We start from the raw sequence: 23621 nt of genomic DNA, 5'->3' as shown, positions 1-23621 counted from the left end.
CTCTTCTCCCGGCATGCCCAGCCAGCCGATGGTGAAGCGACAGCCACTGTCGCCTGTCAAGTGAAACAAGAGCACAATGACAGGCGACTGCGGAGACCATACATGCCCCTTTCCGGGGGGCTTTACTTACTACTCGCCCTCGGTAATTGGCAGTGCCATCTTCCTGGTAGCGTTTGCGCTGCTAGTGCCTCTGGCCATTTACCAAGGCTATCGTTTCAAGACGCCTCTATTCGCGTCGACCCTAGCGGCGGGTCTCCTTCTGGAGGTCCTAGGGTTCGCCGGAAGGGTGAGGCTTCGAGAGAATACCGCCAGCCAAAGCTCGTTTTCTCTTTGGCTCCTCGGCATCATCTTGGGACCAACATTGATCGCAGCGGCCATCTGCCAGGTCCTTCCACACGTCGTCGCATTGTACGGCCTTGGCATCGGCTTCACCCGACCAAGGGTCGCTGTCCTGTCCCTCATCTTCGCCCTTGCTCTCGTACTTGCTTTGGAAGTCGTTGGAATCATCTCCGCCATCTCTGGCCTCGGTGGTGTCCAGGTATGGCCCCGTCGCCCCTGCCGCCGGCCCGTCATGCTCGATTGCTAATCAGGTTTCCAGACGACATCCATTTTGCTTGCAGGTCTGGGCGTTCAGATCTTAGCATTGTTGCTTTTCGTGGGTCTGTATCTATGGTTTACCCAAAAGATCCCAGACCCAAAGCACATTGCCGTGTACCAGACACCGCGTTTCAGGAACTTCATCAGGGGTGAGTGAGCAGGCTCTGTAAACCTTTTGCTCGTCGGTCTGACAAATCTCTATCCAGCAATTCCCCCAGTTGCCGTGGTTTTGATCGGACACTCCATCTATCGTCTCATCGAGTTTTGGGAGGGCCTCACCAGCCCTCTTGCGCGATCGGAAGCTGCATCCCTGATCATCAGCGGCGCCCTGCCACTCGTGGTGTGCATAGTCTTGTGCATATATCATCCTGGTGCGGCATTCGACCGGGCTTGGGGTCTGACCTCCCCTCGCTTTCGTTCTCGGTCGTTCCGGTCACGACGCCAGGGCCCATCGCCTCTCCAGTCACCCACGGCACCGTGGGACGAACACAAAGGCCCCCGTCAACCGGGCTTCACCGCTTCGCGGTTCCCAGACAGCAAGATATCCCCTGTTGGAGTCGGACCGGTTCCGTTACGGGAGTCCACGATGGCAAGCAAGGTGGCCAGCAGCCCCGGCGAGAGGACGGTCACGTACCCCAGCCCGATTGCTTCAACACATAAGTTGAGCCCAATCGCTTCAACACATAAACTTAGCCCGACCTTCCGGAAGATGCAACCGCAGTCAGCGAATCCAAATCGCAACAGCACTAGGTCGACTGGGAAGCCAATGGTGAATAGTGAGGAATTGTGGTAGCGTGCACGACATCGACACGAACCAAGAACATGTCAAGGTGGGTTGGTGACAGGTACAACAGGTACAGCCTCTCATTTTTGTGGTAAGCGCGGAGTTTGTCATTTTCTGGGTCGGATATATTCTGCTGTTGGACCGGAATATTCCATTCCTGTATATAACTTGAGTGGTCAGAGTTGATCTCAGTCTGTTTGAATCTCAATCGTCTTTGTGCGTCATTCTATCGACGGGGAGGAGCTTGGTGACACGCGGATAGGCCGAATCGGTGACGGTGCATGTTTGTAGGTTTATCTGGGGCACGTCTCGCGTCGTAGACCCTCATAGCGTGTAAGCACCCGAAGCTTTCCTCCACAGGTAGTACGCCAAACCGAATAGTGCACCTCCGAGGTGACCGGCGTGTCCTACTCCCGTTTCTCGCTCGGTGCTGAGGCAGTATGCGTCCACGGCAAACATGCCTAGGACGACGGTGCGCAAGGGCAGCACCTGGTTTGTTCCAGAGAGGCGAACCTTTAATGTAGGAAACATGCACGCCAGCGCTGTACCAAGACCGGTCAGAACACCACTTGCTCCGACAGCCGTCCTATCGGCATTGCTCGTCGCCCCACGCCGGCGCCGGGCATTGAAGACATGAGAAGCACTGGCAGTGAGACCGCTTCCGAGGGCTAGAAGTATCAATCGAAGAGGGTTGATGCCGAGTAGATAGAATGACTCGACGTAGGTTTTGTACGTAGACATGTTGACGAAAAGGTGCAAGGGTTGGATGTGACTGAAGGCCGAGGTGAGCAGGGTAAGCAGGCGAGGATCGCTGGGGCTGAGCATAAAGTATCGATGTAAGAAAACAGAAAGACGCTGGCGGTTGAGCGGGAGTGAGGAGAAGATGGGGTGGAGGGCAACCAGCCATGCAAGATGGATGGTGACGTTCGTCAGGGGAACGCCGTAGAAGATGATGGTCCAGAGTGGCCCAAGATTGCTGGGACTAAATCGTGCAGGATACCCGAAACTCGAGAAAGATGCCATGTTGATGCGATTATTATAGACCTGGCGGTTTACTGGCGGGCGTAGGCAAGATAACAAAATGGGAGGGAGACCACTGGGTACTGTAATGCGGAGTTGAGAGCGTGAGAACGGATGCCATGCAAGATTGAATCTCAAATATGTTTCCGAGGATGACAAATTTTGGAACAATCACATCCAGGTAGTTGAAAGGTCGTGTATCAGGGCTCAGGCAATGCAGGTCTGGCCAAGTGGCAAGAATTTTTGGATGGTGAAAGATGCCAGCCGTCTAGGTATCAAGATAAATTCTGGAGTTCTCAAGTTCTGGCGTAAAAATGAAGCGTGAAGTAGACACAATGCACGGGCCGCATATGCGCGAGTCCTAAGAGTCCCACGTACATGGGTCGGACGTCGTTCTACTATGACTACCTAGGTACCTATGGTCACGTAACATTGGCGACAGTGCCTGTCCTATCCGACAGACACTGTGCTTTATATGCCATAACAGAACCTCACCGTATACACCTTCCCAAAGGGCCACTCTTGTATGATCACTCTCAACGGATCGTCTGGGCTAGTAACTGGTCATCCCCGTGTTCGATCATTACTTGTACCTCGCTAACTCGCCAGCGCCCCTTCCCTCAACTTTGCAATCATGAACATGATTTGTAGCCTTCTTTCTCTTTCTCTTCTTCTCCTGTGCTTCGACCCGTCTCGCCGGCTTGGACTTCGATCGGAACATCCGTCTGCTCGCCAACGTGTCCATGATCATTACCTTTCTCCAGATCAACCATCTCAACATCTTTGGATTGGCCACCACCAACCTGGACATGTTCTTCAACGTTGCCCGTCGTTGGTTTAGCCCCGACACTGTCGTTTTGGTTGTATACCGAGCCACGCGACCACCTGTTGATAACACTTCTCCTTTTCGAAGCATCCGTGGAGATGGCTGTGCTTCTCTTGTTTGTGGCCATCGTAGTGTCAAGTTGGTTGCGTAGTCCCAGCATAAATGACGCGTACCGCAGCAAGGGCTGCAGTGCTGGAAAGCACCCGACCCAGAAACCGACGTGGAGCTCGGCATCGGTCCATGCTGCGCAGGAAATCATCTTGTACGTCCTGTGTCATGTTAGTTGTCGCAATGGAACACCACGGCAGAACCCTCGCCGCCAACCAGCAGACTTACGTGTTTACGTTGAAATCCGTTGTGACAATGATGACAAACCGTACGATGCCGGTGACGACGGCGAAGATGCCCAACGAGAAGATGAGCAGAATCTGGATCGACTTGACGCCCATCTTGACGTAGCTCAAGACTACCCAAAGAGGAAGAGCCACCAGCATACAGTCTACCAAGATACAAATGATGGCATACGCAAAGATCATCGATTGCTCATCCCGTTTGTCTTTGCATTTCCGCCATGGGGCGCCGTAGTTGAAGACATCGCTGGGAAAGTCGGTCAACAAGAATCCCGGGATATCCAGAACAGGGGTTCTTACGGTATTCGCGAGCACTCGGTCAACACAAAGAAGAAGCCCGTCACGCTGATGATCACCACGACGGCGCTCAGGGCATATATGCTCCACCTATATCCCTCTGGTAACAGCCATCAGTACAAACCTCTGTTATCCAGGCTCGGCAACCCTTACTGTTGGTGCTTAGGCGCGGCAGAAATGCGATGATTGCTAGTCGCACGGCTCCTGAAGCGAGGAAGTACACGAGTTCCATGATGGACAGCCTCTATTTATCGTCTGTTAGTTCCAGCCGCGAAACATGGGGACTTGTTCACCTTGAGGAATTGAAGAAGTGTCTCCCGGGGTACATCCTCAATCTGCGCCCCAGTTCCATAATGCGTTGTGTTCATTTCAAGAGCGGAGAGTGTCACACAGAGCATCTAGAGGCTGTGTCAGTAGGGGCGTAGCTCCAAGGGGGCGATCTTGACCTACCCATGCCACTACAGCCATCAGATCATCCCAACCCAAGGCCTTGACTATGACTTTCCTTACAAATAGTCGAAGTGATATCAAAGTCGTCGACACGATGATCAGAGCCAGGTTCAAATTGAAGATATGGTGCCCTTCCGAATTGGGGTGATATAACAAGGATCCAGCAGGGGTGGCCATATTGAAGCCGTCAGACTACTATTTTCAGATGAAATCTGCTTCGAAACCTTGCAAATGATTTCTGTTCATGAAAGAAATAGGTCAAGAGTTTGTGCCAATTGCCCGAAAGGCGGCGGTTGGTTTTGAATGGCTGAAGGGCGTCAACGTTGTGCAAGCAACATCCACGTGGGACACGGAAACGTCAAGAAATTGCGAGCTACCTTAAAGTCAACGAAACATCACAAGCCAAACTATGATAAACGATCGATTTCATAAAATTCCTGACGGATTGTTCCTATCCAAAGCTTGCAGCGGCTAGATCTAGACCCCGGCGGGTGGCTCGGCGGGCTGGGAAACCCAGCGAAATCTACCAACGCCACCGATCCACGATTGCACGCCTCTGCCCCGGACCCAGAAGTTTAATACATTTCTGGAAAGGTACGAGTAATCAAATTGGTCCAAGACTTGTGCAATATTCCGTAAATAAGAGGTAACGAGCGAAACTTGCCTGCTTGGCTGACTTCGTAACTTTCTACGATTCTCACGCTCGCCACTGACTCACTTCGGATAAATTGGCTCTTGCCTGTGATACTGGAGGCTTCTTCCACCTTCATCATGAACGAGAGGCATCATAAGTCTCATGGGCCAAACCATCGGGTGAGACCTCCCGCTCTCAGTAAATCTTTGTCCTGGAGTTATCCATGTGAAGACAACAAGAGTGATAAACTGACACCGTCCCTTCCTTTTTGCAACACGTGAAACTGGCTGTAGCTCACGCTTATTTAATAAATAAATAAATCTTGTCTGTACCCCCCCCTTTTTTTTTATTTTTTTTTTTACTTGACGCTTTCGTCCATATATATTGAGTTTGGCATTATACCACCGTTCGGACGATCTCCAGGTACAGCCCCACGGCTTATACCGAAGAATGCTTATTGCTTTGTTGAGGTACGGATGAAATTGTTTTCCGAATCACATTAAAGTTCGCACGGGAGTGTATACAGAGGTATGGTCTGCAAGATCTGACTCAAAAACGAGGAGTGCATTCCTCACCGTTCCCCGCGTTCGGGCACTCCCTTGAGATGTATTCGCAGCTTGTTACGCGGAATATCCCATCCTTGCAGGGCACGCCGACATGTTCTAGAACTACGTAGTTTGATGAGAGGGAAAGGTTCTCGTGGTACATCGTCGGTTGGGCATCGAACCACGCATGCTGGAGAATCAGCTAAATTACGCCCGTACGATATGAGCATACAGCCGCAACTCCAAGGCTCCGCCGTTTTTCTTCTATCCCTCAAATTCAGTTCTTTTAGCTAAACTTGGCGGTAATCAGCATTCCTGACGAATGCGGAAGTCTATGATCGGTACAACATCACGTTTGTGGATTCCACATCCTGCGTCACCTCTCTCCGCTTGGCAGCGGAGAGCCTCTCGGCTGCCGAATCGAAGCTTCCACATTCTCGAGCTGGTTTCTTGGCTCGATTACCGTTGTGTACTTGGGCAGATATTTCAAGCTGAGAAGGCTCGGAAGAGTACATTCCATTTCTTTGTTCGAGTGAATCTAACCTCGAGCCAGAGCTTCCACCTCAACGCTGCAACCTCTGAGACCACCTCTTTGTCGGCTTGATTTTCAAACAAGCTCTGGAATTCTGTACGAGTGTTTCGCGGGATTTCGTGACCCATTTCGGTTCTCCCTTGTGTCAAAACTCGAGCCTTCTCTCCCCTCCGAAAAATTTACCCTCCAGAAAAAGCAAAGGGAGGACACTCACAACGCCACCCCCGCGGTCGCCGCGGTCAAACTCAACCGTTTTCATCAAAGACTACACAACGATTTTCCAATCGGTAGGCAAACCATACAATCAATCAAAGGCCGTTCCCCATGACCGATTTATCTCAATCCGACATCGCTACCGTAGCCCAGGCCGTCAACGCCCATCTCCTCCGCACCTGCGCCCTCCTCCAAACACCCCTTTCTATCTTGACGCTCCACTTGGCGCTCAACTCCGCGGACCAGGCCCTCGCCATAGCGTTACACTTTCACCGATTCGACCTTGAGCCCCGCGCTCACCTCTATCGCGGCCATGTCCTGCGCGCCTGGGGTCGTTGGCGCGCCGCCCATGCCGCCTACGTTCGCGCCGCCAGCGCGAGAGGGGCCGGGTTCTCCGGCACGGACATCCGGAGCCTGACGGGGGAGTGCCTCAAGATGATCAAGCTTCAAGATGAATGGGGCGAGAAGTTGAGGCGGTCGCGTGACGCCGACAGGGCGGGGAAGAAGCGGAAGACGGTGCGGTTTGGGGACGAGGATGAGAGCATCCCCAATAGCTACAGCAACGACGACGGGGCACGATCCGACGAGAGCTCGGGCGAGATTTACCTTGTACTAAACGGCAACGGCGAGGTTGTCGGCAGCCGTGACAGCCTGCCTGACTTGAGGACGGTGCGGGGCCGGTCCATCTATAGGTTACCGACACCCTGAGCATGACAGAGAGAACGAGACGACGGCTGGTGTAATGAGATCACGGACAAATTTTTCTAGATGAGAGGAGAGGGCTCAAAAGCGTTTCCATTGTTAGGACCCAACATGTACCAAAAATTGATCAATGTTCCAATTGTTTAATATCCCTGTCTTTATTTTCTTCGCCGCATCCCTCTTGAAATCCGTCGGCAAAATGCTGTCGTATCGCCCTCCTCTTTGTCTAGATACGCATGGTCACCAAGACCTTTGAAATTTAGAGCTCCCTTGGGTGTTTCCTGCACCATCGTATGCTGCAAACGTCGTCGTCGCAGTTCAGTCGACGAGATATTGTAAAAGAAAATGGACCAATATGGGACGTGTGTTCTCCATGGGCTCGAGGCATTGATATGATCGCAGCAGTCCAGCAAGCTGAGTCTCTGAAGAGTTTTGATATTCTTCCTCGTCCCGTTTCAAGATATCACTATTTGCCACACTCCTCTGGTCATCGTTTCTCTCAGAACGTCTAGATACTCTTGATCTGTGGATTCTTTTATCTTTATTAGAGATCTACAATCATGGCCGACGAAGACAAAGCATCCAAGCCGGCAGAACATGGGGATTCCGGGGATACCCGGCAAAGCAGCCGGATGAATCCCGTTTCCTCTGCTGTTAGCATCCGGGACGGCATCCCTTCTCCCGTATCCGGGACTCCACCCAACCCGGACACCAGCGTCTTATACAATCCGGCGCCCGGTATAGATGTCCAGCCAGTCCCTTCCGCCAACCAGGGGGGACCGTCAAGGCAGAAGGATGCCTCGTTGTTGGTCAATAAAAGAAGTAGACCCGCTCAAGAAACATCACGACCGGATCCAGCCGAGACGGGAGATGCGGGTGCTTCTTCTACTACGTCACAAGCGGCCCCGGTACCGACTTGCCGCCCTCGGCTTGCAACGAATTCGGGTGTCTTCGCCACTCTGAAGTGCTTGGTCGAGCCCAGCGACGACAATGCCGAGCAGGCTGGAAAAGGGGGAGAGGTTGGGCGTCCGATGGGGGGGGCTGCCGCCCTCCGTCCCGGCAGCAGTCTCGGGGCGCCGTCAGAGATGATCAGCCCCCTCGACATCACTACACTGCCCACTACCCGGAACAATACCGGCCAGAATGCCGCGGCCACTGCCTCGCAGCCCACCGGGGCAGGCCCCTTCGCAGCAACTGGCCCGTCCGCACAAGATGACGCTGCCATAATCGACTCTTTGCTTTCAAAGGGGCTAACCAACGTCTCGGACCTCCTATCCGGGTCTCGAAGAAGCCCCATTCCTGCGGCACCTCCTCCTCGGACCTCGGTCCCGTCGTCTTTCATCCCCAGAGCAGCCGTTCCGTTCAACCGGGACAGTATCGACTCGATCCCAAGCCGGAGGGCCGTCAGCATGCTGCCTGCCATCTCCACCAACGTCACGGACGATAGAGACTCTCTTCCGTCGGCAATTGCGAGAAGATCTGCATCGGCGTCAGCGTCGACGTCAGCGTCGACGTCAGCGTCTGCCTCGGCATCGGCGAGTCCCACTACCCCTACATCAAGGGCCATGACCCCGAGGGAACGGGCCCGACATCAGAAAAACAAGAGCTCGAAATGGTACATCCCGGGTAACTCCCCAGAGGAGGAGGACAAACCCAGCCCGTCTACGTCCACAAACAACGCGGCAACTGCAAACGCCCCCAAGCCCCGGCCTGCTCAGGAAACCTCTCCAGCGCCGAATTTCGTCCACCCGGTTCCAACCAAACCTGAGAAATTCTTCATTGACGAAACATCAGACGTCGTAGTATCACCCTCTGAGCCCCAACCGCATGACCCCCTTGAATGTGAGCGACAGCAACCTCAGTACTCAACAGGAAGTAGAGTGGTAGAAGCCCATATACCCCTTCCAAGTAGCCCCAACCCCCCCTTCCAGGCCTACATGGTCGAGCCCCCTCGTCTAGGTCCAGGCTTCGACGGCCGCGCAGCACACCAACATCCCAGCGGTCACCCGGCCCGTTCTCACCACTTCATTGCCCCCCAGCTCCTCCGGCCAGGAGAAAGCCAAGAAATCATAAAGACATACAACGCCTTTTACAACGCCACCGAAGACACCTTCAGATCCCTCCTATCCAGACACTACCGCTTTCCCCCCTACACCCGCGACGAGGCCGCGCGTCTTCGCAAGCTCGAATTCGAGCGCACAACGGGGGAGAGCATGGCCGACGACGCCTACTTCGCCCTCTTCGACCTCGAGACCTCGAACGACGGCATGCTCTCCGCGCTGCTAGAGTGGATGCAGGGTAGGACGTGGGTGAAGGCGCCGTTTGTGAACCGGATCATTCACCAGCTCTGCCGGCTGATGTATACCTCGGCCAGAGAAGAGGCTCGGCTCAGACTCAAGTTCCGGCGGGACTGCGACGGTCTCAAAGAGAGGCTTGAGGCGGCGGGGGAGGAGTCTGCGCTGGGGAGGCTGAGGAATTCTTGGGAACGGTTGGACGCGGCGGTGAAGCGGCAACAAGAGTTCGTCAAGATGAACGTGGGGGAGTGGTCCGAAGCAGAGGAGGAGGTGGAACGGAAATGTGACGAGGATGTCGACGCCTGGAAGGGGTTCGCCAACAAATTCAGCAGCCACCTGCGCAACCGCCAAGATCTCGAAGATACCATCAAGGGCCAGGGCGAGGTTCTCAAGGAGGACCTGGGCCAGCTGAAGATGGTCCGCGACGACATTGGCAAAGACAGCGAGGAGACCACCGCGTGGCTGCGGAACAGAACAGATGCTCTCGCGGTGGGGGCATGGTTCCAGACCGACCGCGACGGGTTGCTGTTCTGTCTGAGCCTTCTGAACGATGAGGTCGAGCGCGAAGACCGAGAGCGGAGGTCGGCAGTGGCTGCGTTTGCGGACGTTGCTGCTCGCCGACACGCGCTGCGTTGGAGATACGCAAACTCGATGGGCGACAATGCGGAAGAGTTCCCCGAGCCAACAGTTCCCAACTTATTGGACAAGTACATGGACGAAATGAGAATCCCGCTAACCAGGGAACCGCTAGAGCAAGCGGATGGCTCCATGTCGAGCGAGTCTGGCAACAGCGTCTCTACGGCACAACCACCTCCTGACGATCCATCGGCATTTCACAACCTTCCCAGCCAGACTGCGGCTCTACAGGCACAGGCACAGGCACAGGCACACACGAAACTAGCGTCAGATGACGACAGCCCCAACACCAAACCTCCCTGTACCAGGTGCCAGAGCCTGGAGGGAGAGCTCAAGGCCAAAGAGCTGGAGGTCGCCCAGGGCTACCATGCTATTCAATCCAGAGACAACGAGATATCCCAAATGGAGACCGCCCTGGAAGCCATCAAAAACGACGAAATCGAAAAGGCAGTCGGTCAGATCCGCAGCTACAGAGACCTAGTTCATGCCGAAATGTGTGAGTCGCTGCATTTTCTGAGCCAGATGCTGGAGATGCACGGTCAGCGAGCCCACGACCAGTCTGATCTTCTCGAGGCATCTTTCCAGGCCTTCAAGGCTGGCGGCTCACTGGATGGCATTCTGGAAGAACTTCAACCAACGATCGGGTCGGTCAGACGGCTGGCAAGTGCGGTCCTCCTACTCCAGTCAGAGGCCAGCGGAATTTTCGACGACTTAGTTTCCGACAAAGGATCCCGCTTGCTTGCACTCGAAAAAGAGGGTAGCCCGGAAGGAAAACACAGCGAGAGGTTGATCCAGTCTCTGAGGCAACAGGTCGAGGACTTGACAAGCCGGACCCAGCAAAGCATGGAATCGCATGCGACAACAAAGCTCGACCTCGCCAAGTCACTCCAGGAAAAACTGGAAGCAGAGAGCGATAAGCTCAGAGAACAGATTAGAGAGTGCCAGAACAGGCTCGATGAGCTAGAATACGAGGCGGCAGAACGAGAAAAGAATACACAGCAAGAGATGACAGACGATAGGGCGGAAGAGCGCCTACTGATGGGCCGCAGATTGGGAGAAAGAGAAGCCGAGCTCCAGAGTCTCGAGTTACAGAATAAGACGTTAGAGGAGCAAGCAAGCATCGCCGAGGAAATGGTTGCGGTCCTAAGCAAGGCCAAGAGAGAGAGTGACGAAGCCACTAGGAAACTGGAGGGGCATATCACTGAGCTTCAGGCCAAGCTTGAGGCAAGAGTCGAAGCTGGAAGATGGTCATGGGGAACCAGCGCTGCCAATATGGCGGATGACCTCTATTATGAGAGCCAGCGCAATGAAAAGATCTCCCAGCTACGGAAAGAGTTGCTGGCGGAACTCGGCAACGCAGCATCAAGCTCCTATCTCAAGATGGGAGACTCGGAAATGAGACGATCTCTGCCAGGTCTGATGTCGAGCATCCTCTGGTCCAAGAGACCACTGTTTGCATCTGCCGGAGCGAAAGCAAACCAGCCAACCGAGGAGGACATCCAGGCCTTTTGGAGATTGATAACTTTCCAGAGAAGGCGAGCTGAAGCTGTGGCGGCACTCAAGCAGAACGATATGCAGGTGGCGTTCAACAAACTCATCGAGCTACGGGCGTGGGATACCGAGCTGGGCCCTTGGCAGACCGAGGCCCAGACGATCGAGGTTCGGCGGTCGCTCAACTATCTTCAATCATACGCCAATTCCGAGCTTGTAAAGGGCGATGGGGCTGGCGAGGAAGCTTCGCCTATGAGGCTTGAAGCCGCCAAAGTTTGCTTGAACCTGGGACAAAGCTTGGATGGTGCAAACGAGGCCCAGGGACCCTGGGAGTCTCTGAAAAGGTACCTGCAAGAGGAGCCGGGCAGAGGTGCAGATCAGGAGTATATTTGCGACTGCAAGTACAAGGCTCTGGTTTGTCAAAAGCACCAAAGAGAGGGGGGGATCAGGCTCCATAACTTCATGGAGGTGGAAGGTTCGCAGCAAGCTGAGATAGAGTTGACGCAAGAGGCGTCGGATTTGCTTCAGCCATACGGATACACTGTTTCGTCGTAGACGTGCGTGTAACGGCGACGGCATTCGGGATGGAGCGCACACGTTCAACAAATACGTTTGAACCAGGGCTTTGGGAGGGCGATCTACAAGGCGGGTTAGGTATCGGGAAGCGGAAAGGAGTAAATGAGAGCGAATACCAGGGGCTTGTTTGTTTATTGTTGTCGACTCGCAATCTCCGGGGGTGTTGGCGCTATCGCCGACCCTCGTCTCTCCCCGTCTTGGTGTTGAGCTTCCATTCTGCAGCCTGGAGTTCAGTAGCGTCTGTCTCTGCTCCCGCGCGGTAAGCGATTCATGTTTGTTTCCCTGTTGGCCAGTGCCAAGTGTGTTGTCGACGCGGCCTCACAGTTTGCGCGAGATCATTACTGACGTTGGAATCTGCCAATCACAAATCCTACCTCAGCAAGGTAGTGTGAGGTAGTGGTGGGAGTTAATAGTCGGCAGTGCTGGACAGGCGAGAAGTCAAATTGATGACGAGAACCGATTGGTGGGGACAGGGAAATATCAGACTACTTGGAATCGCCAACTGAGACTGCGAAGCCCAAGGGTACCTCCCTAACAGCACATGCCAAGTCTCAGCGCCTAGCGTGTGGTTATCCTCGTGTGCTAATTGGGAAGCGCGCAATTGCATTCCTCGCCTTTACTTCTCTCCCACTCTGTGACTCTCGACGCCATCTACCGTATGACTCTTCCTCGGTACTCAGCCATATGCGCCCCCTTCCTCTCTTCCCGTTCTTGGCCATACCTAAGAGATCCACGTCTGATCCACCCTCACCAAGTCCTCAGCGAGACATATCTGAACCTTGTCTTGGTGCCGGCATATACCGGTACTCGAGCCTCATCTGCTTGCTTCGCCAGCGCACACGTCAACTTGTCTCAGCCCAACGTGGGCATGGGAATGGATGAGGGGCGTGGCGCTGATGGGTGGTGATGTGGGCAGGATGCACAGGCAAACGCAACCCAGGCGCAATGCTCTTAGTTGCGTCTTGCAATTAAGGGAGGGGGCGCCTTACGAAAACAAACCTGCATTTGGCGTGCCTCACAATCTGTCGTTTCCCACTGCTTACCGCCTCACCTAACCTCACCTGCCAAGAACACGTAGACAAGACAAGAAAATGCTCTCAGAGGAGCGCACTTGGGACCCGTCTAGACAGAGACGGTTTGGGAAGGCAAGGTGCAAACACGAGGCATGACGCCCAACGAAGCTTCGTTAATCTGCCAGCCTGCCAGTCAATCTGTGCCGAGCCGAATCCGGCGACTCGAATGGGCCGCGATATGATACGCGTGGGCCAGGACGGCCGCCGTGTCAGCCAAGACAATGTCTTTGGCGATCCCCAAAAACGTACCGCTCTACCGGAGTCCAGACGCAGAAGCGAGAGAAACGGGCAAGCTCTGTACGCGAACAAGCTTGGTGCGCACGATGCAACGCAACTCGGCACGATGCAACGGCATCCCGACACGGAGCAGCTATTTGCCCGCCTGCTCCAGCCAGCCGGCTTGTGTAGTGTCACCGACCAAGAAGCCTACCTCATGCCATCCTCCGCCGCCTTCTACTCCAGATTGATTAGATTAATTGACTTGGCTAGATCTCATTGGACACCCCTGCCGTCAAACTCTGACTTACACCCACTCACTCATTTTCATGTTCCTCTGACGAGGCACGGCTGGTTCCGGCGATGGTCGTAACAAGTACCGGCGACTGGCGCATGGCGACGAGTCCAGAAGGGCGAGGGCACACTTGGCAAGCCGCGTTGCATCAGATCACATTGAGTTCCCTGACGTATCGTCAAGCCAGGGGCTGGTGACGAAAGTAAGTCTTTGCGCCGGCCTGGCCTGGCCCGCGCCCCTCATTCCCAGGTTCCGCGCGCTCCCGCGCGGCCGTCAAGCCGATCCCTTTGGCTCATCCCGCCTCCGGTCTGCGAGCTGAGGGACCCCCCACAGGAGAGGCGCACGGAGATTGCCAAGGTTTTGGCGACCTACCGCTCTCGGAGAATAGGCGCGGGTGGACTGTGGTGAAGATCGCGACTTTGACGGATCAAGGCTCAATCGAGCAAGCCGGGCAACCAGGGTCACCCATTCAGCAGGTGACTTTGGAGAGCCGGACAGCATATGCTGCTGACAGAACATTCCAGGGATTTGCAAGGGTTTTTTGTTCGACTTGCACCGAGAGCCACGGCCGGTACGACGGCCTCTGCAACCTTGTTTCCGTCCCATCTAGGCAAGTCAATCTACCTGCAAGATGCGTGGGCACCGTGTTATCGGGGCCCCACCTCGAATGCCACAGTCTGGAGGCATTTTGTTGCCGAAGTACTGTGGTATGGCATTCACTCTATAGAGGGCCGTATGACAGTCCTTGGTTTGTGGGGTAAGCCCATCTCTGCTTGAGTTTTCGGCCGTGTCTCGTTGCCTTTTCGTGGTTGTCTTAATTTACCCAAATTGTGTCAGCGCCCCCCGTACTTCCGTCTTTGGCTGCGAAGCGAGGGCGTCCGAGTCCTGGTCACGGCTCACGGCATGCTGCAGACATCGCTACGCCGGGGATGCCTCCCCCCTCCCCCCCCCTTTGCTTCCTTGCGCCACATATCACTTTACTTTAACCTCAATCCTCGTCGCTTGCCTGCCTTACATGATCTCGACCAAGGTACCTCGCCATGTCTTGCTGTCTGCTGGGCCAGGAAGCAACACAAACAGCGCCCAGTGCTTTGTCAAGCTGACAAAACAAGGCAGCCAGCCGGCCGAGATGGAGGAACATGTTGCGGCCGTCTGTTTCTGGCACGGGGGATCCATATCGATCTAGACCTTCGGTCCGTGACACCCTCCCCAGCAAACAATCTCCCCCGTCTTCCTCGCCTCGCTCCCGCCTTTCCAAGCTCCTTGGTGTGGAGAAGGAGGCACGGCGTGAGGGCTACACCGGCTACCGGCAGCCAACAAAATAAATAAATAAAAAATCGACATGGACATTGCGTCTCGCCTAGACATGTACCCACGTACGTTGTTTGAGCCCCCAGCGGCTGTCGAAGCAGCTACCCAGGAATGGCTCGGGACCCTCCACACCAGCCAAGGCTTATCTCATGGAGTCTGGCGGCGAAGCAGAGAGATGAGGGAAAATGTTCATCAGACCGCGCCAGGAACCTGACCCGTCATCCGGGGAACGTGGCGCTTGTCTCACATGTCATGAAGTCAACGAGCAGCCCCGTCATGAAGGGTCCTAGACCCTTCAAAGATTGTGTAAGTGCGTTGTAAGCGCATGAGTGTCAACTAAGGGTGCATGGGCCAAGCGGGTGGTCGCCCGTGAAGGGAAGGTCTACAGATACAGCTCGCAATAGCACATTGCGACATCCATCGGTGACCCCAGCTGGGTTGCCTCTGCCATGGCCGTGGTACCCTCCTCTTCTTATCTCGAAATTGCTCTGAAACTCGGGAGAGGCAAGAAAAATGCCAGGCATGGACGAGTCACTAGAGAACAAGCCACAGAGGGTAAGTCGACCGCATCCATCCATGACAGCGTGTCAGTGGAAACTTGCAGGTGGATGTGTAAGTTCAAGTTAGTTTACATGGCACCCCTTCAGGGTTTTCTCAAACCAATAACGCCTTTTTGACACCCCTCCCCTAAAACGCACCTTGGCTGAAGTGAATGTCGTCAAGCAAGCAAGGACGCGAGAACAATCAGAGAGGGAAGTTTGTGGGACCAGATGTTGGCTGCCCCCCCCCCATCCCAGGCCCGTTCTCGCCAAACTTTACAATCTACTCTTCTCCTAAGCCACGGCGCGCGCGCGGGAGCGTTTGAGTGGAGGAAGTGATGACCAGGAAGGTAGCTGGCAACCCTGGCCTCACCTTTCTCAAGGTACCTTCTTCCTTGCCTGCCCAGTATCTACCACTCGTCCTCCTCCGCTCACCTCGATATCTCTTTCCGGTCCACATTCACTTCACCTTGCATCTGCCCATCCTTCCCGCTTCTGCATACCGCCAGACTGGGTCTTCTAGTCTTCGCATCTCCTCTGCCAGGTTCCAGCTTCTTTCCTAATATAAAATTCCGAGACCCTCCGCGCCTGTCCTATCATCCAAAAAACCCTTTCACCTATTCGTTATCAACCGACCACAACAATACCGCTTGTTATAAACTTGGCACATTCCCGGAACTTTGAAGTCTATGCTTCACCTCGACTAATCTCTACCACCGGCTGCACATCCTCCTTTCCCCCTCGGATCCCGAACAGCCTCACGCAGAGCCAACCCCCCTCCACTCACTAACAATGGCCGGCGGCAGTGCCAGCGGCCCAGCGGCCTTCCCTCTGTTGTTCGCCAAGCGGACCAAGATGAACGAAGAGGTTGTAACTCGCTACGCCATCATTCTGAGTGCCCTCATGGGTGTCTTCATCGTCCTTCACCTCAGCCGTCTTTTTGCACAGAAGACGGGTCTTGCTGCGAAGTTGTCTGGCCTCGCAAAGCCTTTTATCTATGTGACCCGGTAAGATTGAGAAAGAAATCCTCTCCATCTCATAAAACCGTATGCCACACAGAATCGGAAACTAACTACCTCGCAGGATCTTGCGAAGGTTATCTGTGCGCAAGTTTCCCGCCTTGCCCTCTGTCGGCCATGCCACCATCGCTCTAGCCTACCTCACGGTTAATGTCGTCTTAACTTTCACCTACATCGACACCTCGATACTGCCATATGTCACCGTTATTGGAGCCCGCACAGGATGGTATGCCAACAAGATACATACAGCCCTTTCGAATCACCGAGACTAACATCTTACAGGCTTTCCATCGCTAACATCGCCTTCGTTATCTTCCTGAGTCTCAAGAACACCCCTCTCGGCTACCTGACCGCCTGGTCCTACGAGCGTCTCAATGTTCTGCATCAAATTGCTGGTTATGTCACCATGGCTATGATTATTGTACATGGTTCCACTTACTCCTCGTACTTCATCAAGCAAGGCAACTTTGCACGCCTCCGAGTCCCCGAGGAGATCTACGGCATCGCTTCCGGTTTCACCTTCCTCACCCTGGTGCTTGCTGGTGCAATTGTCCGACTCTGGTACTACGAGCTCTTCTACATCCTCCACGTGTCATTCTTCGCCATCTCGATGGTTCTCGTCGGCCTTCACCAGCCGGAGATGACCAAGAAAATCATCATCGTGACAGCTGTTGGTGCTAGCATCTGGGTCTTCGACCGTGTTGTGCGATTTGTTCGAGTTGTGCTCTACAGCTTCAACAACACCGCCACCGTTCATCCCCTGCCCCATGGCGGAACTCGTATTATCTTGAAGAAGGCACCTTACGGTTCAAGCCCTGGCGAGCACTGTTTCCTCTGGATCCCCAAGATCCGGGCTTTCGAGATGCACCCTTTCACCATGGCCGCTACGGACCCCTTGGAGTTTGTTGTCAACTCGTACGATGGCTTCACCCGTGAGCTTCACGAGTTCGCTGTCCGCAATCCCGGTGCAACCATCAAGGCTTCGGTTGAAGGTTCCTACGGCACATTTCCCAACCCGGCAGAGTACGACAAGATTGTTCTGGTTGCTGGAGGCAGCGGTGCCAGCTTCACTGTCGGCACAGCTCTCAATTTGCTCAAGAGAATCACGCAGGGTTCGAAGCACAGCATTGTTTTCGTCTGGATGGTCAAGGATCCTGGTAAGCATCTGTATCAAATTCGCTCTAGAGTATACAAGCTAACATTCATAGCTCGCCTTGAGTGGTTCGCGGGTCACCTTTCCACGATCCGACAAGCTCTCAACTCCTCCATCATGCTCTACGTAACACAAGCCTCCGAAGGCCAAGGTTCTATGCATGACAACAGCGCCAAGGAGGACCGGTCTCGCTCAGGAACCATCTCATCTGCGTCGTCTACGCCCTTCACTCCGTCCTCCGAGAAGTTCGACGCTCAGAACATTCCCAAGCAACCTCCCAAGGTTCTCACTCGAGCCATCTCAGACCCCGAGAAGTCCGGATTCGAGTCCGATGCCCCATCCCCTGCCTCCCCCGTCCAGCAGACAGAAGCCTCCCCTCACTTGAGCGGTATTCCCATCAACTACGGCCGCCCTGACATCTCCAGCATCATCCGCGACGCCATCGGGGAGACGCCATCCGACCAGCGCGTGCTCGTCATGGGTTGCGGACCGGAGGCCCTAATGACCCAAGTCCGGAATACTACGGCGTCCTGTATCCGCACCACTGGTCCCGCAGTTGAGTTACATTGCGAGCAATTTGGTTGGTAGTTATGATGCGGATTACGCAAGAGAGGCCCGCCATCACTTTTCCTACGTCTTGGCCTCTCAACTTTTCTTGTGCATCATTGGAAACTGTTCGGTGTTTGGAATAGATACGGCCAAGTAAATAGTCACTTTTGTCTTTTATTTTGCGTTTTTGTTTTGGTATCCTAGAAGGATAGGATAACGGCCTCCAAAGGTTGGAGAGCTACGCATGTGTTCATACCCTACAGAAGCCTGGTCTCGAGGCCACCTGTAATCCCTAACGAATTGAAGAGATGAAACTATACTATTATCACTAAAAACTACTAAAGGTTCCCTGTATGTATGTGTATGTGTGTGTGGCGCCTGGTGGTCTAAACCATTAGCATTCCGTCGACAAACCAAGTAGGCTCTTCGGTTAGGACATCCGAGAAGATCGAGCTGTGCACGAAGCTTCTAGGCCAAGAAACACGCACACCACAACTGCGGACACCGGGTCCCGTTCAAAGTTTTCCGTACCTCGTCTGAAGCCTAGGCGTTAGGTCTGATCCCCGCCAAGCCTCGCGGGACGCCGGACCGAACGCCCTCCTTCAACAGCCGGAGCGGCCTCTACCGAGCCCCTTGCTTAGGACCAAGCCAAGCCCGCCCGAGATCAAGGCGAGGTATATTATGCCCAGGCTCGCCTCTGCTGACCTTTCTTCATCTTGGCGGGGTCGTTTAGCAAAAAGGCCAAGAAGCACCGAGGGGGCGTCCCGTCGGGACCAAATACACATCATCTTCATCACCACCATCATCATCACCATCGCCGCCCAACCCACACCGCGCGTCCACCCCTCCGGTTCGTGCCATCCGATTCAACCCTCGGGGCCCTGAAAGCTACCCAACCCAAGAGAAGAGGGGAAAAAATACCCATCGACGATCTTGCCAGCTGCTTCAAAGCCACCTTTCCCAGAAAGGGCAAAAACAAACAAAGACCCCCCCCCCTCTCCCTCATTCTCGGTTGGGGGGGGAGGGGTGGTCAAGAACCAAGCTGGACGCTAGTTGATGGATTTTGGGTGGGATTTTGGAACCCATGGAAAGAAATCATGGGATCGGAGGTCAAATTAATTGTTACGAGATGACGATCACCTGCCCCCCCCCCCAACAAACGAACGACCATCTGACGGGATGCGAAAGGCCGCAGCCTCCATATCCATCGTCGTCGTATTCGTGCCCATCGTCGCTTGTCATGTGTCGTTTCTTGTTTCTCATTCAATGTGTATATGCCTGTGCCCGTGGTGGGCGATGCTCAACCAGTGATCCCATTCAACCTCCATCCTTGGAAACCACGGAGGTCCAGGGCCCGCGCAGCGTTACAGGGCCTCCAGAGTGAGATCAGGGCCCATGACCACCCCCCCTCTCAAAGGCATCGGGTTTCCCTCGATGTGGCAGTGAACTTGATGTGACTAAAACAGGGAGGGGTTGGGTGACGGGCAATTGAGTTACCACCGGGGCTTTGACAACGAGACGGCACCGGGCACCGGACCTGAATGGCATCCTCCGGCCCTCGTCAACGTAGGTGCCGCCGACCACGGGGCCGGGGCCCAGGCACTTGGCAACCACTGCACCTCCTCTCGCGCCTTGCCACTAGTTCCGACATCGATCCAAGCACAGACTTGGAAGAAAGAGGAAAGAAAATTTTTGAATAATGATAGTATTTTGAATAGTCCCTTCTATTCTAAGTTGGGCCCTTTTTCTAGTAAACCCATTATGAGGTATCATTGTTGAACAGATGCTATATTCTTCTTCCCATATCCCCAGCGCCATTTGTTGAATAAATGCCACCGGAATGCCCGTTTCCCTTTCCCGCATAAAACAAGCCCACTCTCCTGCGAAGCGATCCCGAGGCGCCTCAAAACCCAGATACCCACATGCTAACTGACAACAAAATTGGTGTGCCCGCTTAGAACAGGCCGTCGATCTCGCCAGTCTCGGTGTCGACGTCGACGTTGAAGTAGCCAGGAGCAGTGGGCAGACCGGGGATGGTCTGGATGTCAGCGGCAAGCGCGTACCTATCATCATGTTAGTACTGTTCATCGTCGGTAAGCAAATGGGTCCACTCGCAAGTAGCCTGCACCAGCGGCCATTCTCACGTCCCGGATGGGAACGGTGAAGCCAGTGGGGGCGCCCTTCAGTTCCGGGTCGTGAGAGGTGGAGTACTGCGTCTTGGCGATGCAAATGGGGAGGTGTCCGAATCCTTGCTTGGTGTAGGTGTCCACCTTCTTCTGAGCAAGCTCGCTGAACTCAACAGCGGCGGCGCCATACATCTTCTGGCCAATTGCCTCAATGCGCTGCTGGACGGTGCCCTCGGTGCCGTACAAGAGCTTGAAATCCTTGGGCTTTTCGCTGGCGGCAATGACGCCCTTGGCCAGGTCGATGGCGCCCTTTCCACCCTCGGCCCAGTGGTTGGAGAGGATGGCGTCCTCGGCACCAGCAGCGATCGCCTCCTCGCGGATGACGGCGATTTCAGCATCAGTGTCCGTGGAGAACTTGTTGATGGCAACAACGACAGGGACGCCGTACGTCTTGGCGTTCTCGATCTGCTTCTTCAGGTTGACACAACCGGCGCGCAGAATCTCGACGTTCTCTTGCTTGTAGACGGCGTTAAGAGGGGCGCCGGGGGAGATAGGAGGACCGCCACCGTGAACCTTGAGGGCACGGACAGTAGCCACGATGACAACGACATCGGGCACGAGCCCAGAGGCGCGGCACTTGATGTTGAAGAAACGCTCTCCGCCCATGGTGAAGTCGAAACCGGCCTCAGTGATGACGAAACCAGCCTTCTCGGAGTGGTTCTCCTCAGGCTCAGTGCCAACAATCTTCAGGGCCATCTTGTCGGCCAAGATGGAGCTGTTACCAACGCTAATGTTGGCAAAGGGACCAGCGTGAACGAACACGGGGGTACCCTCCAAGGTCTGCATGAGGTTGGGCTTGATAGCATCCCTCATCAAAGCAGTGAGAGCGCCGCCGGCACCGAGATCGTCGCAGGTAACAGTGTCACCGCTCTTGGAGCTGGCGACGACCATGCGGCCCAAGCGCTCGCGCATGTCAGTCAAACTAGTGCTAAGAGCAAGAATGGCCATGCACTCGCTGGCAACAGAAATATCAAAGCCAGTGGAACGGATGTGGCCCTTCTCGGTCGGCGCTACGCCGACGGTGATGCCACGCAAATGACGGTCGTTGACATCCAGCACGCGTCTCCAGGTGATGGTTTCGGGGTCGATATCCAGGCGAGCGAAGCGGCGGATCTCCTCCTCGGTCAATTCGTCGGGGTTGGTCTTGGTGATGCCCAGCTTCTTGAGACGGGAGTGCATGACGGGGGCGAAGACACGCTTGCCGTTTTTGGCGGGTACGAGACGCTTGTAAAGAGGACCGTCCTTCTGGGTGTTCTCGTGGAACATGCGAGTCTCAATCGCAGCTGCGAGGAGGTTGTTTGCCGCGGTGATCGCGTGGATGTCTCCAGTCAAGTGGAGGTTGAACTCATCCATGGGAATGACCTGGCTGTAGCCGCCACCAGCAGCACCACCCTTGATGCCAAAGGTCGGGCCCTGACTAGGCTGGCGCACGTTTGCAAAGGTGTTGCGGCCAAGATGGGCGCCCAATGCCTGCGCGATACCCATCGTGGTGGTGGACTTGCCCTCGCCGAGCGGCGTGGGGGTGATACCGGTAACAACAACGTACTTGCCGTCGCGGCGGTGATCAAGACGCTTCAAGATGTCGAGATCGACCTTTGCCTTGTATGCTCCGTATGGCTCGAGCTCGTGGGAGGAAATGCCAACCTCCTTGGCCAGACGAGTGATCTGCTTGGGGTTTTGGGATCTCGAAACCTCAATGTCAGAGGGGACGGGGTCCTTGAGGTGTAGCGGCAGAGGCGTAACCTTCCTCTGCTTTTGTCTGTCAAGAGAGTTGACCGTCGCGTCCACAACGTTGGACAAGAGCATAGCAACGGTCATGGGGCCAACACCACCAGGAACTGGTGTGATGTGAGAGGCTACCTCGGAAGCAGACTCGTACTGAACGTCTCCGACAAGACGCTGGCCCGACTTCTTGGTGTCATCGGGAATGTAGTTGGTGCCGACGTCGATAACGACAACACCGGGCTTGAGCCACTCGCCCTTGACGAAGCCAGCCTGGCCAATGGCCGCGACGACGACGTCAGCGTTCTTGAGGTGATCCTGCAGGTTCTCACTCTTGGAGTGGCACACGGTAACAGTTGCGTCGGCGTTGCGAAGCAAGTAGCTCACAGGGTTGCCGACAATGTCGCTTCGTCCAAGGACAACGGCGTTCTTGCCCTTCAAGTCCACGCCAGCCTCTTGCAGCAGGACCATGACACCCTTGGGAGTGCAGGGGGTGAAGAACGGGCGGCCGCCCTTCTTGGCGAGCTCGCCGATGTTCCTCGTACCGAATCCGTCGACATCCTTCTCGTCTGCGACAGCGGATGTGATGACATACTCATCGAGGTGCTTAGGCAGAGGCAATTGAACCAAGACACCGTGGACGGCGGGGTCGTCGTTGAGGCGGTAGAGGCGGTCGAGAAGTTCAGGCTCCGAAATGGACTCGGGGAACTGGACAAGCTCGCAATCGACGTTGGCCTACAAATGTCAGTCGACGATCCATTTAATTTGGGACCAATGGCAAAGCATTTTACCTCCTTTGCGGCCTTTAGCTTCATGCGCACGTAGGTGCCTGCGGGGTTGTAAGCATCGCGACAAAATTCATGGCGGGGTAACAATGGCAGGACAACATACTGGAGTCCGATCTATCGCCGACTGTACGAGGTTGTGGTTAGCAGGGCAAAGGCAGGCTTGGATTCTGAAACGGGTCAAACACACCTTGGACAATGGTAAGCTGTGGCCTGAATCTTGGGTTGGCCTTCTGCTTCTCGAGAATTTCGCTGGCCAGCGACTCCCGGATCTTCTTGGCGATGGCATTGCCATCGATCTTGCTGGCGACCATTGCTGATGTTGCAAAGGACCTATTGGCGGAGATTGTGTCGTAGGAACCCAGGGTCCTTGCGGAAAACGGACGGGAGGTTTGCCAGGAGACGGGAGATGCAGCACGACCTCGTGACTTTCCAAACGCAAAGTTTTTGGGGTGATGAATGGAAGATGAAGCAGACGCCAGGCGCGCAGTTTGGGTGTAAGCGGGAGCAGCGTGAATGAGGGGTGAACCCAACTCGGGATTTAGCGCGGTGCGGTCTGATGGGCCCTGCCCCGTCTCTTCCCCAAAGTTCAAAAGCGCCCGGCAGGATGCGGAAGACGACAACCCGCGGGTACGGAGCCGAAGCTGAGGCTTGCTGGGCAGCTGCAGGCGACACGCCCGAGCCGCCCATTGCGTGCTCCTCAACTGGTTGGTAGACAACATGCCGAATCCCGACTCTCACTTCTCTCCTTCGGTGTCCCTGGCTTGTTCTGCACCAGACTCAGGCGAGCCTAAGCGATAGGCTCTGTGACTCTTTAGTTTGTGGT

The 23621-nt window shown here is 54.9% G+C and overlaps 7 protein-coding genes across 7 annotated transcripts; 4 read left to right on the top strand and 3 right to left on the bottom strand.

Moving 5' to 3' along the window:
* Positions 1-76: 76 nt before the first annotated feature.
* On the top strand, positions 77-1390 carry EsH8_V_000788 (RTA1 like protein-domain-containing protein; the record flags this gene model as incomplete). Its single annotated transcript, XM_083273304.1, has 3 exons — positions 77-538; positions 599-746; positions 804-1390. The coding sequence occupies 3 exons, from the start codon at positions 77-79 to the stop codon at positions 1388-1390; spliced, it is 1197 nt and encodes a 398-aa protein (XP_083126019.1).
* A 315-nt stretch (positions 1391-1705) lies between these two features.
* On the bottom strand, positions 1706-2404 carry EsH8_V_000787 (rhomboid family intramembrane serine protease; the record flags this gene model as incomplete). The annotated part of the gene is made up of 1 exon (XM_083273303.1): positions 1706-2404. One exon carries the CDS (start codon positions 2402-2404, stop codon positions 1706-1708), a length of 699 nt encoding a protein of 232 aa, XP_083126018.1.
* Positions 2405-3033: 629 nt separating this feature from the next.
* EsH8_V_000786 (uncharacterized protein) lies at positions 3034-3676 on the bottom strand (the record flags this gene model as incomplete). Its single annotated transcript, XM_083273302.1, has 2 exons — positions 3034-3496; positions 3564-3676. 2 exons carry the CDS (start codon positions 3674-3676, stop codon positions 3034-3036), a joined length of 576 nt encoding a protein of 191 aa, XP_083126017.1.
* A 2683-nt stretch (positions 3677-6359) lies between these two features.
* EsH8_V_000785 (uncharacterized protein) lies at positions 6360-6956 on the top strand (the record flags this gene model as incomplete). Its single annotated transcript, XM_083273301.1, has 1 exon — positions 6360-6956. One exon carries the CDS (start codon positions 6360-6362, stop codon positions 6954-6956), a length of 597 nt encoding a protein of 198 aa, XP_083126016.1.
* Positions 6957-8035: 1079 nt separating this feature from the next.
* On the top strand, positions 8036-11926 carry EsH8_V_000784 (uncharacterized protein; the record flags this gene model as incomplete). The annotated part of the gene is made up of 1 exon (XM_083273300.1): positions 8036-11926. The coding sequence occupies one exon, from the start codon at positions 8036-8038 to the stop codon at positions 11924-11926; it is 3891 nt and encodes a 1296-aa protein (XP_083126015.1).
* A 4247-nt stretch (positions 11927-16173) lies between these two features.
* EsH8_V_000783 (ferric reductase NAD binding domain-containing protein) lies at positions 16174-18141 on the top strand (the record flags this gene model as incomplete). Its single annotated transcript, XM_083273299.1, has 4 exons — positions 16174-16388; positions 16465-16626; positions 16683-17557; positions 17609-18141. 4 exons carry the CDS (start codon positions 16174-16176, stop codon positions 18139-18141), a joined length of 1785 nt encoding a protein of 594 aa, XP_083126014.1.
* Positions 18142-20056: 1915 nt separating this feature from the next.
* EsH8_V_000782 (formate--tetrahydrofolate ligase-domain-containing protein) lies at positions 20057-23517 on the bottom strand (the record flags this gene model as incomplete). Its single annotated transcript, XM_083273298.1, has 4 exons — positions 20057-20165; positions 20218-22745; positions 22802-22839; positions 22986-23517. The coding sequence occupies 4 exons, from the start codon at positions 23515-23517 to the stop codon at positions 20057-20059; spliced, it is 3207 nt and encodes a 1068-aa protein (XP_083126013.1).
* Between the last annotated feature and the right edge of the window lie 104 nt (positions 23518-23621).

The sequence above is a fragment of the Colletotrichum jinshuiense genome, chromosome 5 (assembly GCF_051148585.1).
Source record: "Colletotrichum jinshuiense chromosome 5, complete sequence".
NCBI classification, from domain to species: Eukaryota; Fungi; Ascomycota; class Sordariomycetes; order Glomerellales; family Glomerellaceae; genus Colletotrichum; species Colletotrichum jinshuiense.
The sequence above is the reverse complement of the archived record's forward strand: the minus strand, read 5'-3'. Positions and strand labels throughout refer to the sequence as shown.